The sequence below is a fragment of the Exophiala xenobiotica genome, assembly GCF_000835505.1.
Source record: "Exophiala xenobiotica strain CBS 118157 unplaced genomic scaffold supercont1.4, whole genome shotgun sequence".
NCBI classification, from domain to species: domain Eukaryota; kingdom Fungi; phylum Ascomycota; class Eurotiomycetes; order Chaetothyriales; family Herpotrichiellaceae; genus Exophiala; species Exophiala xenobiotica.
Window position 1 is genome coordinate 1,343,763 of NW_013562491.1, and position 14,594 is coordinate 1,358,356.

Consider the following 14,594-nt stretch of genomic DNA (forward strand, 5'->3'; position numbering starts at 1 on the left):
ACATGACCGTGAGTCTTCAGTTCTCTCATCCTGAATGACTAGTAGGCGGGAACTGGGAGATAATTCCTATGCTCTGGAAAACGGATTGTTCACTAAATCTAACCAAGATCGATTATATATGACGATTGCATTTCTTTCTCGTGCTTGCATCGAGCCCCGTCAGGCTGAGCCGGAGTTGATTGTGGCGGCTACTTCCAGTTGTCCTCCCATTCAACGAGTGCCGTTTCCCACATCAGATGCTACCCGTGGGAGTCTAATATCTTGCTTCAACCGATATCTCCTGCCAAGTTCGTGTCGAGGTTCTTCTGTACATCATCGAAGAGATCTCCTTTCTCCTACTTCCGCGTATTCGCGTCGCCATCCATTACGAGCTGCTATCACCACTGGACGTAGGCTTTTCTTGCACCGCCGTCTGATGATTATGATGTCCCTCGGCGTGTTGCGGATTCTTTGAATAGTCCTTGGTCATATGAATGGCCGTATGATTTGTCAAATACTGACTGGGATCCTTGATCATCAATGCTGCGCCAATAGCGAGTATGCCGAACGGAATACTGGCCCAAAACACCCTCTTGAATGCGAATGCATATGCGTCCTTGAAAGCCTGGGCAGCCGCAGCTTCGATTGCGGGCGTGATCCCGGGTACAGTGGCAAATGCACCCGGCACGCCGACCGCGTTCTGGATCGTCGCGGGAATCAGAGCCGCAAGAGCGTCCGCGTTCATGTTATGCGCGATCGCAACCTCCGCAATGCGTTTTGGAATCTGCTCGTTCTTGACGCCGTTCAGGATCGTATTGAACACCGCATTTCCCACACTCCCTCCGCCGCTGCGGAATGTGCCAATCAGTCCTGAAGCGAGGCCCAGATGTCGCAACGGCACGTTCAACCCGGCGATCACATAGCACAACAGTGTGATCTGCGCGAACGGACCCTGGCCGAAGAACTGGAATGCCGTCCATCCCATGCGGTTGCCGGGCACGACGCCAGAGTAAGCGGCCACAAAGACGGTCTGGATAGTCAACATGACGATAACTTGCAATTTCAAGTGGCCCACATGGCCCATAGCGAGGGTCGCCAAGCCGCCGAAAATAACTTGCGCGATACCGTTCGGCAGTGCGATCACGCCGATTTGGATGGGATCGTTGGTGAACATGTACAACGAGCCCTGGGGCAAGAGGCCGGCGAAGGAGTAGAACACAGCACCTAAACCGCATCATCGTCAGTCTCACTTCTAGAGCGCGCAATGTGAGGTAGGAGAGAGTTAGGATAAGCTTACCAGCAACAAAAACAACAACAAGCAGCACCGTAAATTCCCTAACCTGCCTGAACAAATGTAACGGGAAAAACGGCTGCTTTGCGAGCGTGAAGTCGTATACGAAGCAGGCAATCAGCGTCATGATGCCGACAATCATTGGCGCGATCGTGCTGGCGCTCTTCCATGGATGATTCTCAGTTCCGGCCCAAGTCAGTCCAATCAGAAAGATTGTCAGTCCGCCCGTGTACAGCAGGAAGCCGATATAGTCAATTTCCTTGATTTCCTGCCATCTGGATTTTTCAAAGTCATATTGTGGGCGCGGTGGAGGCCAGTAGAATGCCAACGTTCCGATCATGCTGAGCACTCCGAATATTATTCCGATGTAGTAGCACCAACGCCAACCGGCTTTCGTGTTTGCATTCAGTGTAGTAGCGATGAGCGTGCCTGCTGCAGCCCAGGGGATAGTCATGGCGCATTCGGTTAAACCAAGTAGGCCACGCCATTTGTTGGGAACGAGCTCTTGAATGCCGGCGTAGGAGACAAAGATGATGCCGCAGCCGAAGCCAATGACTGTGGAGCCGGCGACGAGGGTGAGTGTCGTGTGCGCGGTGCATGCTACGATCTGAGATGCGTTAGCGGTTTGGATTTTGGGGAGATCATGAAGCAGTCAAGCATGAAAGAAGGCATTCTCAGAGGCAAGCCTGCTTGAATCGTGCCACGGTCTCTTATTGCAAGTTCGCCAAGGAACACTCACTGAACCAACGATGGCGAGGACCTCGCCAGAAACAATAGTATAACGTCTTCCGAAGATGTCTGACAGTGATCCGGCGATGGAAAAGCTGACGGAAGAAGCGATCGACCAGCCACCAACAATCCAAGAGATGTTGTCCACGTCGCCGAGATCGGTGCCCACAGGAACCAGAATACCAGTGATGAGGACGAAGCCACACGAGATCGGGCAGACGTATGAGAAGGAGAGAGACTGGATTGCTAATCAGTAACCTGTCTTGTGAAGCGTAGAGCAAAGATCGAGCTTACAATGACAGCCAATAAAGTAGTCCATGTTAGCTTCTCAGCTCTTTCGGGGTTGTCTTCGAGCGCAGCACGATGGGGATCGTCCAGATCCAGTGGAATCTCGACCGTAGGCACATGGCGAGCTTCCAAGTGTGAAGGCTCAGTGACCTTGACATCGGCGCCACGTGTAGGCTTCTCTCCGATGTGATCAGCCATGATGGTAGTGTACAATGCAGGAACACAACCCGAGGCAAAGGACTGTTTGTTTCAGGAAACTAGGAGATGTCCTTCTAGGTGTTGAGGGAGGGAGATGGGGAGGAGAAAATCTTGGACCAGGGGGAGCTTTGGCGGCTCATATTGTCCACGGCAATGTGCGGGTTCGACTTCCTCCCCATCCTGCAGGCTAGTGAGGCCGAGAACGGCCAGGAGTCTGGGGCCCCGACTAGTCCTGAAGAAGAGGTCCACTTCGCCGCGTGCGGGACCAGGCACGACAGGCGACCGGCATGGAAGTGGTATGGCGACCTGGGGCTTTTCCTCTTCGCCAACCATACCAGCCATGATCTTCCCTTTGGCCGGTAAATACCCAACAGGTGTTGGCATGGAGGTCCTTGGCGCGGTGAAAAACAAATATCCGTGCAGCAAATCGACATGGCCGTACATAAGAGCATCCGAGATAGCGGTTCGCGATAGGCGGCGATCCAGAGACCCGGGGCCAAAAAGAGTCGAGTTAGACATGCCCCATACACAAACTACATAGTAGTACTGTAGTTGAGGTGGATTCATTCCTCAGGTGGAGAGTCATCATGAGTTAATCGAACTCGACACAAGATGGGCTTTTGCCCATTAACCAAGCAAATAGTTTGGGTGTCAGGTGCACGGTGCCCGACCGGAAAGCTGCGACTTACACGTTCTCTATCATTATTCAGAACACTCCAGCCAGAGGACTGGATTCCCAAGCAACAGTGAAGCTCGACCTCGTCCATTCGCAATTTTGGCGAGTATATCACCTGATCCACAGGGTTCTGGACTCGCTTACAGGCAGCTTCACTCGGCCTGAGCCGAATGTAAGGTACCTTGCGGCTGCATGGATGGCAACTTCCAAGCCTGTATTTGGGGTCGCTGTGCGAGTAACAGGTGACAGAAGTATTGCCGATCATTAAGCTTCGGGAAAGAATCGAAATGTGCACGTCCACGTCCTTTGAAAAGAAATGCCGATGGAGAAGAGCTGACTCGGACGACGCTTGTACTTACTACAACGCAGCCCCACGAAAGTGGACTTGACGACCACTTTGGCCTGATGCCAGCCTTTCCTGGGGTACCCCGCAGAGTCCGTTGCGCTATCACCTCTGTAACTGGGATCTCATGAGGCTCCCAACGCGTCCATAGACTAGCAGAACTCGGCGAAAATGTAAAGGGGCAAGTTGAAGGATACCAGGCATGGTGGGGAACCTGAGAACAAAGAGCTGGTAACCGCTGAAAACAGTCTTCATCGAACAAGTCTCAAGGAGTTCTGGTCACTAGTCCCCCTTGTACTTGAGTACTACCGGCATTGTGACCACAGCCTCCATTCCCCGTATTGTACATTGTCTGCAACCATGATACATGAGAAACTCGCAGTTTCTGACCATTCAATGGCGAAGCACGTTCGCAAAGCCTCCCAGCTACGATCTAACTCTTGCCGGCCTCGCATCTAGGAGGATGCCTTTTCCGAAGACGTGTGGCTTCAGGATGGACAACAATGCAAATACGGGCGTACCACCCACCACCGTAGCTCAGCGCCTTTGCTCCGGGGGTCTTTCTGGGCCCCAGGGTCCGTTTGACTATTAAAGTCGACCCACCACGAATGACTTTCATCATGTCAAGGACGTTGAGCCGTTGGTGATATCCTTCTTGCGGGCTCGATGCCCTCACCTTGTGTCTCAAGCAGTGTCCATGGCATCGACATTCGTCCCGTTGGTGCCATTGACACCAAAGCTGACCTGTCCATCCTCGCTGATGAACTGTTTCTCAAAATCACTCACGAGCTTGATAGACCTCGTAGGATCGTAGAACAATTTGTAGCTCCGTTGGACATCTTCGATGCCTACCTCTTTTGCTTTTCGCTTCTGACTGAGCAATGTCGACGTGGTAATGATATTGCTGGCGTACCTCAACCCCGACTCCTGCCCGATCTTCGTGAGGAGGGCCAGCGCATTTGCTGACAGATCAACTTCTTCCTCCTGTGCCCGAATCGCCAGGATTTGGGAGATCTCTTCGGGCGAATAAGGCTGAGTGCTGATGATGACAACGCGATCCAAAAAGTCCAGCGGTAGCCCGTGAGGCGAGTTATAGGTCGTTCCTCGTATCCGGGTATTCCCTCTGTTACTTGCCATAATGACAATAGGCGCCAAATCTTCCTCCAAGGCACGGTTGATGTATGAGTAGCACTCAATGTCCAACATGTGTACTTCATCGATGAACAGTACACCGGGAATGATGTCAGCTTTGCCTTCCTCCTTCCACTCTCCCACTTTCGTGTTGATCTGGTCTCGGACTTCACTTCGAATCTCGCCAGTATCGCCAGAGAAAAGTGCAAGGAATCCCTGCGTCCTGGAATTGATGACATCGATCTCATGTAGACTGACTGTGTGCACAACCTCTTTTCGGACTTGAAGTTCGCCTTCTGGGCATTGAACGAATTTTGTGTCTGCGCCCATGGCATCATAGTCTCTCGATCTCGTATATGATCTCCCCAGCTTTGTAATCTTGCCAGAAGACTTGTCAATAGAAATGACATCCCCTGCCATCACTCTCTCCTTCGTCATTGAATCGATCATTTTCGTTCCCATGTCGTAGACTGTCTCCATGTCCGTAGTCTTTATGGTGAGTTTGCCTTGTTTGTTACCCTTGTGGACGGTCAGTCACAGTAATCCTCTTGCCAGCACTCTTTGCTTACCCCTGAAACACTCCTGTCAATCTGTATCTCAACAACTTCTCCCTCAATGATCTCGCTCTCTTCTTTTATTCTCACGCCTATGGATTTTCGGAATGCTTGTGTCAAGGCTTCTGTTTTCGACATCTCCAGGGAAAAGATTTCTGAGGAGGCGAGCATCGTAAAGGGAACATCGGGGCCGAGAGATTGAGCCATGGCCATGGCAATGGCAGTCTTGCCTGTACTTGGTGGTCCAGCTACCAGGACAGCCCTTCCTGCGATCTTTCCCTCTTTGACCATCTGGAGTATAACAGCAGCTGCTTTTCGTGCCTTCTCCTGTCCAATCAGGCCCTGCGAGGTTCCACGGGGTTCAAGTGTCGCCAAGTCGACTCCGAGACCGCGAATATGGGAGTGCGCGGCGATGAGGTTGAGGCCTCGAACCTCGCGGCTCTCGGATACGGTCGTTATGGGCTGTGACGCGTTAGCAGATGCGCGGAAGAAGGCTTGAACAACTCACAGCCGCCATTTCCTGTGAGAAAAGGGTCGATAAGGAAAGACGAATGAGATGAATTACTGGCTACAAGGGCAGGTAGTAACCAGCCGTGATTCAGGTGCTAGTCATTTACTCGTACTGGAAGGTGTAAATTTCGCGCCGCTCGCCTCTCGCCTCCCGCCTCGCCTAGGTTTCCTAATTCAAACAGATTGAACGTCGGCTCAGGGCCATGGAGAGTGACACCGCCACGCATCGCATAGCATTGAGAGTCTAAACTGCGAGCACTGCTCTGATCTTCTATTTGACAACTTGATCTTCCTCTCTGTAGGCGGTTTGCGCCTTGCCCACTGCCTGTCCCTTCCGTCTCTTCTCGCAATTACGATCGCTCTTCAATACTCTGCTCGCACGCCTCTTGTCCGTTCTGCATTGAGATCTGCCCGTTTTCTGTCTGGACGTAGAGTCGAATGCGTGGCTCAAGTCTCTGATGGACTGGAGTCGCTGCTCATCGTCATGCTGTCGGTCCAACTATGTCCGAACCACGTCGTCCTTCGGACGCGCCTGTCAACCTGAAAGATCCTAGACTCCGGCGGGCAGCGCCCCATAATACGAGCGACACAGCGTCCAGTCCCGCAATTGAGAAAAGAGACCCCCTCGTCGTAAGAGAAGGAACATCTTCTGGAGCCAATACGCCACAGAGGAGCGATGCCAGTCTCGAAACCACACTCCGGCCGAATATTGATCCTGCTGATCGGGAGAAGTCCCTGATCACCCTGTTTTCCAATGCCACTGACAGTAGGCTACTGTCGCGAGACCGGGATTATTTGGAGAAGAAAGTGAAGAAGGCCCGTGCCGAGTATGAGCGTGTACAGCGTACCCATGCGCAATTCCCACTTATGGTCCATCAGTCCGCTCAGAATCTGAAGAAGGTAGAGGAGTGTTACAAGGTGGCCCAGCAAGAGGCGGATCAGCATGGCACCGCGGAGAGGGCGGCGGTTCGAGATTTTCTACGCCTTTTCGTCGATCAGCCCGTTAAAGACTCGTCAAGATATGAAGCCTTGCTTACCGAGAACAACGATCTACGACATCAATTCCAGTCCCTCCAGTCTCAATATTCTTCACAGCGCGAAATTACAGAGAAGTCTACACACGAGCTAGCTAAAGTCATTGCCGAAAATGATGACCTAAAAAAGCGTGTATTCGACCAAGAAGGCTCACTCAAGGCACTAAGTCAAGACATAATAAGCTGGCAAGATTCTCAGCGACAAGTGGAAAAGAGTGTCGAGACGTTACGAGATGATATGCGAGACACCTCTAAAACAGCAGAAAGATTTCTAGAGTTCGAGAGCTTCCGCAAGAGTGCCCAGCTGAAAGCGAAGGCTACCCAAGGCGGTCTTGAACTTGTGGAGGAAAAAGTACTGTCGATCGAGAAAACATTGTCATTGCAACAGAAAGATGAGTCGCGTGATAAGGGTGAAATCGCCCTTTTACACCAGGAGGTTTTACGACTCCAAGACGGCATAAAAGCAAACGAGTCAGGAGTAGATGCCGTCAAGAAAGAAGTCGACACCTTACGGAAATCCGATGAAGCCCAGTCTGAGAGAATCAAGGTCCTAGGCAATAACGTGGATCAACTCTCCGAATCTCTAGTCGATACCTTACGGAAATCCGATGAATCCCAGTCTGAGAGAATCAAGGTCCTAGGCAATAACGTGGATCAACTCTCCGAATCTCTAGTCGACCATAAAACCACGACGCTAAATGCACTTGCCCAGCAGATGGATGACAGGCTAGCTCAAGTAGCAGTCGAGTGGGATCTCGTGAAATCCCGGCTCTGCAACCAAGACAAGGAGACCGAGCGCATCGAACACGAATTATGCGCCAAAGTTACAAGTCTTCAGCAGGAATTGACGAAACTCGAACAGACTTCAAGCGCAATTGAAAAGGTGCCAGCGGTCGCAGCACTTACACCTAGAGTCGAAGAGCTGGAACAGCTGCAGAAGAAGCTACAAAATGGCTTTGAATCTGTACGCCATAACTTCCAATGGCTGGACCAGCGCTTTAACAGTCTAAAAACCACAGAGTTGCACCGTTCGATATTAGCATCCATAGGGCCGGTGCTCCCGAAGTACGATCAGGGTCTGATAGACCTTGCAAAAGTTGCGGAGGAAATTAAGCAGTTACGAAACAAGAATGACCAAACTGCCCGGATAGCCGACGACAACAGCCCAGTAAAAGATGAGGGTGTTGGGCAACTACGATTAGACTATGATGCTCTAACGAAGCAATTCCGAGAGAGCAGGGACAAGGTAATGCTCAACATCAATGAGCTTCAGCATACTCAGCTGCGTTCGGGGAACGAAGCATCATTGTTCCGCGAAAATATCGAAAACAAACTGGAGGAGCTTGAGAATCAGATCCACGAGCTACGTCGCTCCATGAAAAGGTCCGGAAGTTCGAAGCGGCCGACGCCGGATTGTGATGACCTCGGTTTCAGTATTAAGGCTAGAAGCCAAGCGCGTCCATTGGAACGACGAACCACTGCAATGTCAGAACGTCGCTATACGGAACAATCGGCTCGCTCCCAGATGAGCCGGCGAACTGAAGATGTTGAAAGTGCAGATGAATCAAACCCTGAGGCATCACAACAGGAACAAGAGCGACTGGGAATGCTCGCCAAGTTCAAGGGTCCTGCAACGAGTTCCCTCCACACCTCTGTAGACGATGAGTCGTTGATGAAGTCACCCGCCAGAGTTCGCGACCGACAACTAGGGAAAAGAAAACGATCTGAGAGGGAGGATCCTAAAGACACGGCGATTGCTGAGTCTGAGGCTGAGGATGTTGGACGGCCGAGGCGCAGAACCAGAAAATGGGATGAACGTGCTTCATTGTGATAGTGTTCTTTCTGTGTTGATCATGAAGCATGGTGCCATGCTAAAAGGTTGAAAGCTAGAACGACCCTCGGTCCTGGATTGGCGCATGACTAAGACGAATTTCAGGCTTAGGCACCGGAATCTGTCAGATTGAAAAATTTTGGGAGGCCAATACGAGTCTTATGATCCAAGGCCTGATCTGTATATTAGGTACTCCGTAGATTCGCGGAATGCGGCCCATCCAGCAATTGAACATGTACTGTAACATGACCGTACAGTGGAGATGGCCCTGATTACGCCCAGCCTTGCCAGAAAAATTCTGGAAATGTGATTGGTGCATTCAATCACTCCCATCTTGCTGACAAAGTCTCGGCAGATCCCGCTGTATTCTGTTTCGGGAGTAGTATGCTCCGTTTCTAGTCTAGTCTGGTATCTCAAACCAATGTCCAGTCAGCCAACACGATCCATGATATCGCCAAACTGGCCGCCTGAAAAAGAGGGAGATCATCCAATGTTTCTTTCAAAAATCGCTTGCTGAGAATGTTTGCGCGCCGTGGCTCGATATAAGTGAGCTTGAGGGTTCGCGAACACCTAATTGTTAGGTTCGACGCAAACTGCATGTTCAGCCTCGTGCATTGAAACTCCCTCAACAAGGATGGAGACACCCGACTCCGATCTCAATAGCGGACAGGCTAGTCCCAACGGACATGATAACGAAAAGATCGAGGAGAAGCACCACCACCATCCCCATTTGCATCTAACGCATGGCCAGAAGAGACGGTTCCTTGAATTTGTCCATCCCCATACCGGCAAGATTGTCCACGTCTGCCATAGTCCTGAGCATCTAGGTGAGCCAATACAAGCCACGAGAACGGGGGCGAAACTAACAACATTGCAGAACGGAAAAGAACAGAACTCCTCCGCGAGAGGAAAGACGACGAGTTCCATGTTATTCTGCAAGGCTCAGCCGAGCATCTCGAGGCAATCAGAGAGCTGCACACCCACCACGAGTCGAAGAGGGACGAACTGAAGCAGCGCCATGGCGACCTGTACTCCGATATCGAAAACGTCAAATCCGAGTTAGACGCCCTTGCTGCAGAGCTCCACCATGTCACTGCCCATGCAGTTTCTCTTGACGCTTCATTCGATCGCTACGGATACTCGGCGCATCTCAGGACGAAAGACGAGGACTCCGAAGTCACGTCAATTCACAGTGACCACCCCTCCGCGTTTGACAAGCACAAAGACCGCTCCACCGTGGCTATTCGATTCCTCAAGCGACCTACGATCCGACAGTATTTCCACAAAGGCCTCCTCTGGCGCTCCGCCAAAGCCGGGGAAGTTGCATCGTTCGAACTGTTTGTCGACCTAGTGTAAGTATCCTCCTTTCCGCGATGCTGTGACGCCCAAGCACGAACTCCATTCTCTCTCCCTGTCTTAGACCTCTACGGCTTCTTAACGTTTCGCAGATACGTTGGTGTCATCGATATCGTCGGCGAAAAGGCAGTCGAACACGCCGATGGTCTCTCACTGCTGCACTTCGCCATAGTCTTCTCCATTGCTTGGAAAATCTGGGCCGACCTAACCATGATCATCAACCACTTTGAAATTGACGACATCTTCCAACGTCTCAACGTCATATTCTACCTCGTCTGCCTGTTCGGATTCACCACCAACATTACCTACGCTTTCGAGTCGACATACACATCCGCCATCGCCTTCTACATTGCGCAACGCCTATTTACGGCGGTATGGTACGTCTATGTAGCTTGGGTATTGCCGAACATCCGCGGATCGATGATGTCGCTAGCACTCACGGTCACCGTATCTGCTGTTTTCTGGATTGGCAGCATCCACGTCGCTTGGCCCGGCCAACTCTCGTTGATCTGGATCGCGATAATTGTCGACACATTTGGCTACGTCGCAATGATAGGGATCATGCGCCACGCCGAAAAGTCTCGGGTCCTCAAGCCGATTGCGAAATATTTTGAGTTCTTTCCTGCTGTGAACATCGAGCATCGCGTCGAACGAAACAATGCTTTCGTCTCGCTTGTAAGTACTACTAGCCCCGTTCGCACACGCTTCCCAAGCAACGTACTTACCGACCCGTGCAGGTCTTCGGCTACTCGATCCTAACCATTCTCTTCCAATCGCGCGCGTCTTTCGGCATCAACGCATTTTTCGGCAAAGGCGTCCTCGGGCTAGTTCAGGCTTTCACATTCAATTGGTACGACCTACCGCTTATGAACCTGACCTCCTTTCCCCTCCACCAACCTCAAGTTTGTCTCTTTTGACCGTGTGATGCCTCTATACTGTTGGCAAGATGAAAGACTGTATGACATTTATACTGACCGTCTGTAGGATCTACTTTGAAATCGATGCCTACCATCTCCACGTCCACGCGATCCGCCGCCACTTGGTATCCGCCTGCGTATGGGTCTCCTCTCACCTCCCCTTCATAATGGGCTACGTCCTGGCGGCTTCTACGCTCTCGCAACTCGTGCTCGCCCACGACTCCTCCAATGCCGACCCGCACGACCTCGGCGAAGAATATGAGGCCCGCAGCGAACCCGAAGTTTCTAAAGCCCTGCGATGGTTCTACTGCGGCGGCTTGGGCGTCGCACTGATCTCTATGGCTTTGATATCCTTCTGCCACATTCATAAACGTGTCGCGAAGGCCAGACTACGCAAGCGGCCGCGACTGATCTTCCGGGTCTGTATAGCGATCATCATCATCTGCCTCCCCCTTGCCGATTCATTGTCGAGTCTGGGTCTGATCAGCATTACGACGGCGCTGGTCTTCCTCGTCCTTGCGCTGGACTTGTTCGGCATGTCCTGCGAGGGCGATAAGTTCTGGACTGGAGGCTTCTGTCCGGAGGAAAAGAAGCGATGCACGTACACGGCGAACTGTAGGCTAGGGAAGCGGCGCAGACGAGAGATTGAGAAGGCCCTTCAAAGAGGGGATAAGGTGTGTCTGGCCGATCTGTTGAAGAGGAATTCGAGCAGGAGTAGCGTGGACAGCGAGGAGACGCTGAGAGATGAGGAGTGGCAAGGAGGGCATTATTGATATGCTGCCAAATCGAGCAAGTCATTTTGAGATCCTTCTGCGACTATCACTGGTATTTCCAGGTCTCATCTCAGCTCTACCGGGCGCTTAGGAAAACTTGCAGTGCATTCTGGACTGATCATGCATCGCCTTTCGTGATAGAAGTGACTGAATTAAGCTATTCATGCAGAGCCCTTCTTGAAAATGCTGATGGGCAATAGCACCTCCTCAGCTCCAACGATATCTACTCCAGCACCATGATGTAACTCAACCTTGGGTTAATACCAACCGATTCGGTAAAAGCACCTGCGTGACGTATTCTTACAGCTTGTCGTCTCACAGTCCCCAGCATAGAGCACAATACTTTGCTTTTCCAGCGGAGAACGCACTTGCCCTTCTCCTGCCAATCGTGCCGTGGTCAATACCCACTCAACGTCTAGACGACATCTCTTGGGAATCCTGTCTTTCGACTGAGCACTATTTCATAGTCTCATCGTGCCCAACTCAATAGATGCTGAATTTCACGTGAAACATTCTGTTTGGCACCACTTGGGACCCTCGTTCGCTGCCTGAATCGGGCCATCGTTAGACCCAGCTTTCGTATTTATCCTTTGATGCGTTCCTTCATCTCTGCCCTCTTGCTCAATGAGTGCCTCGTCATGGTGCTTATAGGCCTAGATTCGCCAAACGCACCCTCTGCGCCTCTCATTTTGACGTGTGGGTGGTCGACCTGATTTATCAATGAGTGGATGCTCGATACTGAGCCTTCGTAATTGTACTGACTAGCATGCTTCATCAGAGCGGCAAACAGTGGGAAATGCGGCTTCTGACCTTCCGCCAAGTTGGGTACGTAAACCACATTGTCGTCTGTGACAAATTTCGCCACGCTGCTTGTTATTGCCTCGTGCCTGTCATCCATGGCCTTAACAACTTGTCCGCGCTTCTTCTTTGGCCTAACATCACTAAAGTCCATGCTTTCAGAAGTCGGACCTTCGAATGCAGCTTCATGCGGCCGTTTTTCTTGCTTCGACTTTTGGGTCATCACCGGGTCGTGCAACGGTTCAGAACTAATGGTTGGTGGAAGTACGACTTCAGAGAACCCCGGAGGATAATCCCCAGCTCTTGTAGTTGGTTCTGATGTTCCCCTCGACCTGGCCTGAGCTGCCAGCGACATCGGTGCTTCGCTAATAGTATAACTGGTCTCGCCTACCGTGTAGGCCGATGACCATGATGTCTTGACCGCTTTGGTCGCCGGTGGGGAGACGCTGGAGGACGGATTGTTGTCACGATACGCGGTCCAGGCGCTGGCAGCAGCCTGGTTCGGTTCCGGCATTACATTCTGATCTGCAGACAATTCGGCAATGATCTGGGAGTCGGCCTGATGTTGCATACTGCGCTCTTCAGATGCTTGTCTTAAGACCGCAGCATATAAGTCTTCGACTTCTGGGGTTGTAAGAGTGGTTGATCCGCTCCATGTAGGTGATCTCTTTGTAGTCGTTGGGAATGCTTCTTCATTGTCGGCAATGCTGTGGTCGCCCTCATTGGCCGGTACTGCAGCAGCGAGCTGGTCCACGGCTTGCTTCTCGTTCTTCGTGTGTTTGCCCTTCTTCTTCTCCTTCTTTGTCTTGGCTTTGCGCACTGATTCCTTCTTGTTCGAAGGCTTAGAGCTAAGGGTTGTCTTGACATTGGGCAGTTCTGTAACATGGCCTTTCTTGTTCTTGGTTGAATCTTGTTTGGACGTTGTATTTGGGGCAGACACTGGTATTCCCTTCTGATCTTTGGCTGCGGCGTGAGTAGGCGCCGCCACTTTGGCTTCGACGGTCGTGCCATCCCCCTTCTTTACCTTCTTCTTTTTCTTTTCCTGTCGCGTTGTACCTGCCGCCTCCCTAGCATCTGGTGCCTCACGCTCTCTGGCGGTCTTTGATTGCAAATGGCTTGTGCCATTGTCACCGCCCTTGTTATCTCCTTTTGTTGTTTTCATGGACTGCTTCTTGACCTTCTTCTTCATCCCTGAGGGTACAGTCTCACCAGGTTCCCTGGGCCCAGGTAGGAGGTCGGCATTCGCGTCCTGTTTCTTCGACTTCTTTTTGCTTGCTGACTTCCGGTTGTCCATGGTCTGAAGCTTCGATGGCCTGGCACACTGGTTACCGGTTTGATCGGAGCCTTCATTCACCACTATGTTGGGTTCTCGGTGGTTACTTGGGCTTGGGCTTGGGCCCGGACTTCGAAGTTTTCGCTCCCTAGATTTCATCTTCACTTGAGAAACCAATCCTGGTTCCAATGTACCCAACGCCTGGTATAGAGGAGGTTTCTTGTTTGTCGTGAATTGCAGCTCAGATGGATTTTCTTTGCGGTTGTTGTCGTCCGCTAAGGATACTTTTTCTGCGATTCCAGTGTTGTCTAGTTCCTGCTTTTCTCTCAGTCTTTTTCTGATAGACTTCAGTTCTTTTGGCCTCTTGAGGCTGCTCGCAAGTAACGCTTGGCGAAGTATGGCTTTCGCGTCGATGGCCGTAGTTGGGAACGGAAGGCCGTGCAGCAGGCATTGAGCTACCCACCATATGTACTCCTTCTCCTCAGACTTGGCATATGAAATTTCTAGTTTCGTCTTTGGAAGAACAAGACGACTCACTTCATCTGCTTCCGGAGCGAACCAGCGTACGCCATCATCCTGTGGTATGCCGATCTCAAGATCAGCCGCCTGATAACCACCCGGATTATATCGGAATCTGGACTCGGCTGTAAGCCGGGCTACCAGGACGTGAAGGAGTGGTTGGAAGTCGAAATCGTCGGATAGAGAAGCATCCAGAAGTTGGACGAACTGAGATCTCATAGAGACCACTGATCTTTCGTACTGTTCCATCTGGGACCGATCATCGTTCAGGGTCCTAGAAGTTTAGCTGAGTGCAATTCGGCGCTTGAGGATGCGGAAGATCTGAGGTAGAGATGAAGAGCAGCGCAACGTAAGTCAGCCCATCTGCGCGTGTGTCAGTAGGTTTGTTGTGAGG

The 14,594-nt window shown here is 51.5% G+C and overlaps 5 protein-coding genes across 5 annotated transcripts; 2 read left to right on the top strand and 3 right to left on the bottom strand.

Annotated features, from left to right (window-relative positions):
* Nucleotides 1–77: 77 nt before the first annotated feature.
* On the bottom strand, nt 78–2,835 carry PV05_06680 (uncharacterized protein). Its single transcript, XM_013459444.1, has 4 exons — nt 2,294–2,835; nt 2,010–2,237; nt 1,277–1,877; nt 78–1,203 (listed from the first exon to the last, which is right to left on the bottom strand). The coding sequence occupies exons 1-4, from the start codon at nt 2,483–2,485 to the stop codon at nt 365–367; spliced, it is 1,860 nt and encodes a 619-aa protein (XP_013314898.1). The 5' UTR covers nt 2,486–2,835; the 3' UTR covers nt 78–364.
* An 873-nt stretch (nt 2,836–3,708) lies between these two features.
* On the bottom strand, nt 3,709–5,792 carry PV05_06681 (RuvB-like helicase 2). The gene is made up of 3 exons (XM_013459445.1): nt 5,698–5,792; nt 5,205–5,651; nt 3,709–5,154 (listed from the first exon to the last, which is right to left on the bottom strand). Exons 1-3 carry the CDS (start codon nt 5,704–5,706, stop codon nt 4,189–4,191), a joined length of 1,422 nt encoding a protein of 473 aa, XP_013314899.1. The 5' UTR covers nt 5,707–5,792; the 3' UTR covers nt 3,709–4,188.
* A 144-nt stretch (nt 5,793–5,936) lies between these two features.
* PV05_06682 (uncharacterized protein) lies at nt 5,937–8,800 on the top strand. The gene is made up of 2 exons (XM_013459446.1): nt 5,937–7,280; nt 7,368–8,800. Exons 1-2 carry the CDS (start codon nt 6,201–6,203, stop codon nt 8,562–8,564), a joined length of 2,277 nt encoding a protein of 758 aa, XP_013314900.1. The 5' UTR covers nt 5,937–6,200; the 3' UTR covers nt 8,565–8,800.
* A 233-nt stretch (nt 8,801–9,033) lies between these two features.
* PV05_06683 (uncharacterized protein) lies at nt 9,034–11,758 on the top strand. Its single transcript, XM_013459447.1, has 5 exons — nt 9,034–9,391; nt 9,442–9,916; nt 10,013–10,595; nt 10,658–10,770; nt 10,905–11,758. Exons 1-5 carry the CDS (start codon nt 9,199–9,201, stop codon nt 11,608–11,610), a joined length of 2,070 nt encoding a protein of 689 aa, XP_013314901.1. The 5' UTR covers nt 9,034–9,198; the 3' UTR covers nt 11,611–11,758.
* Nucleotides 11,759–12,193: 435 nt separating this feature from the next.
* PV05_06684 (uncharacterized protein) lies at nt 12,194–14,449 on the bottom strand (the record flags this gene model as incomplete). The annotated part of the gene is made up of 1 exon (XM_013459448.1): nt 12,194–14,449. One exon carries the CDS (start codon nt 14,447–14,449, stop codon nt 12,194–12,196), a length of 2,256 nt encoding a protein of 751 aa, XP_013314902.1.
* Between the last annotated feature and the right edge of the window lie 145 nt (nt 14,450–14,594).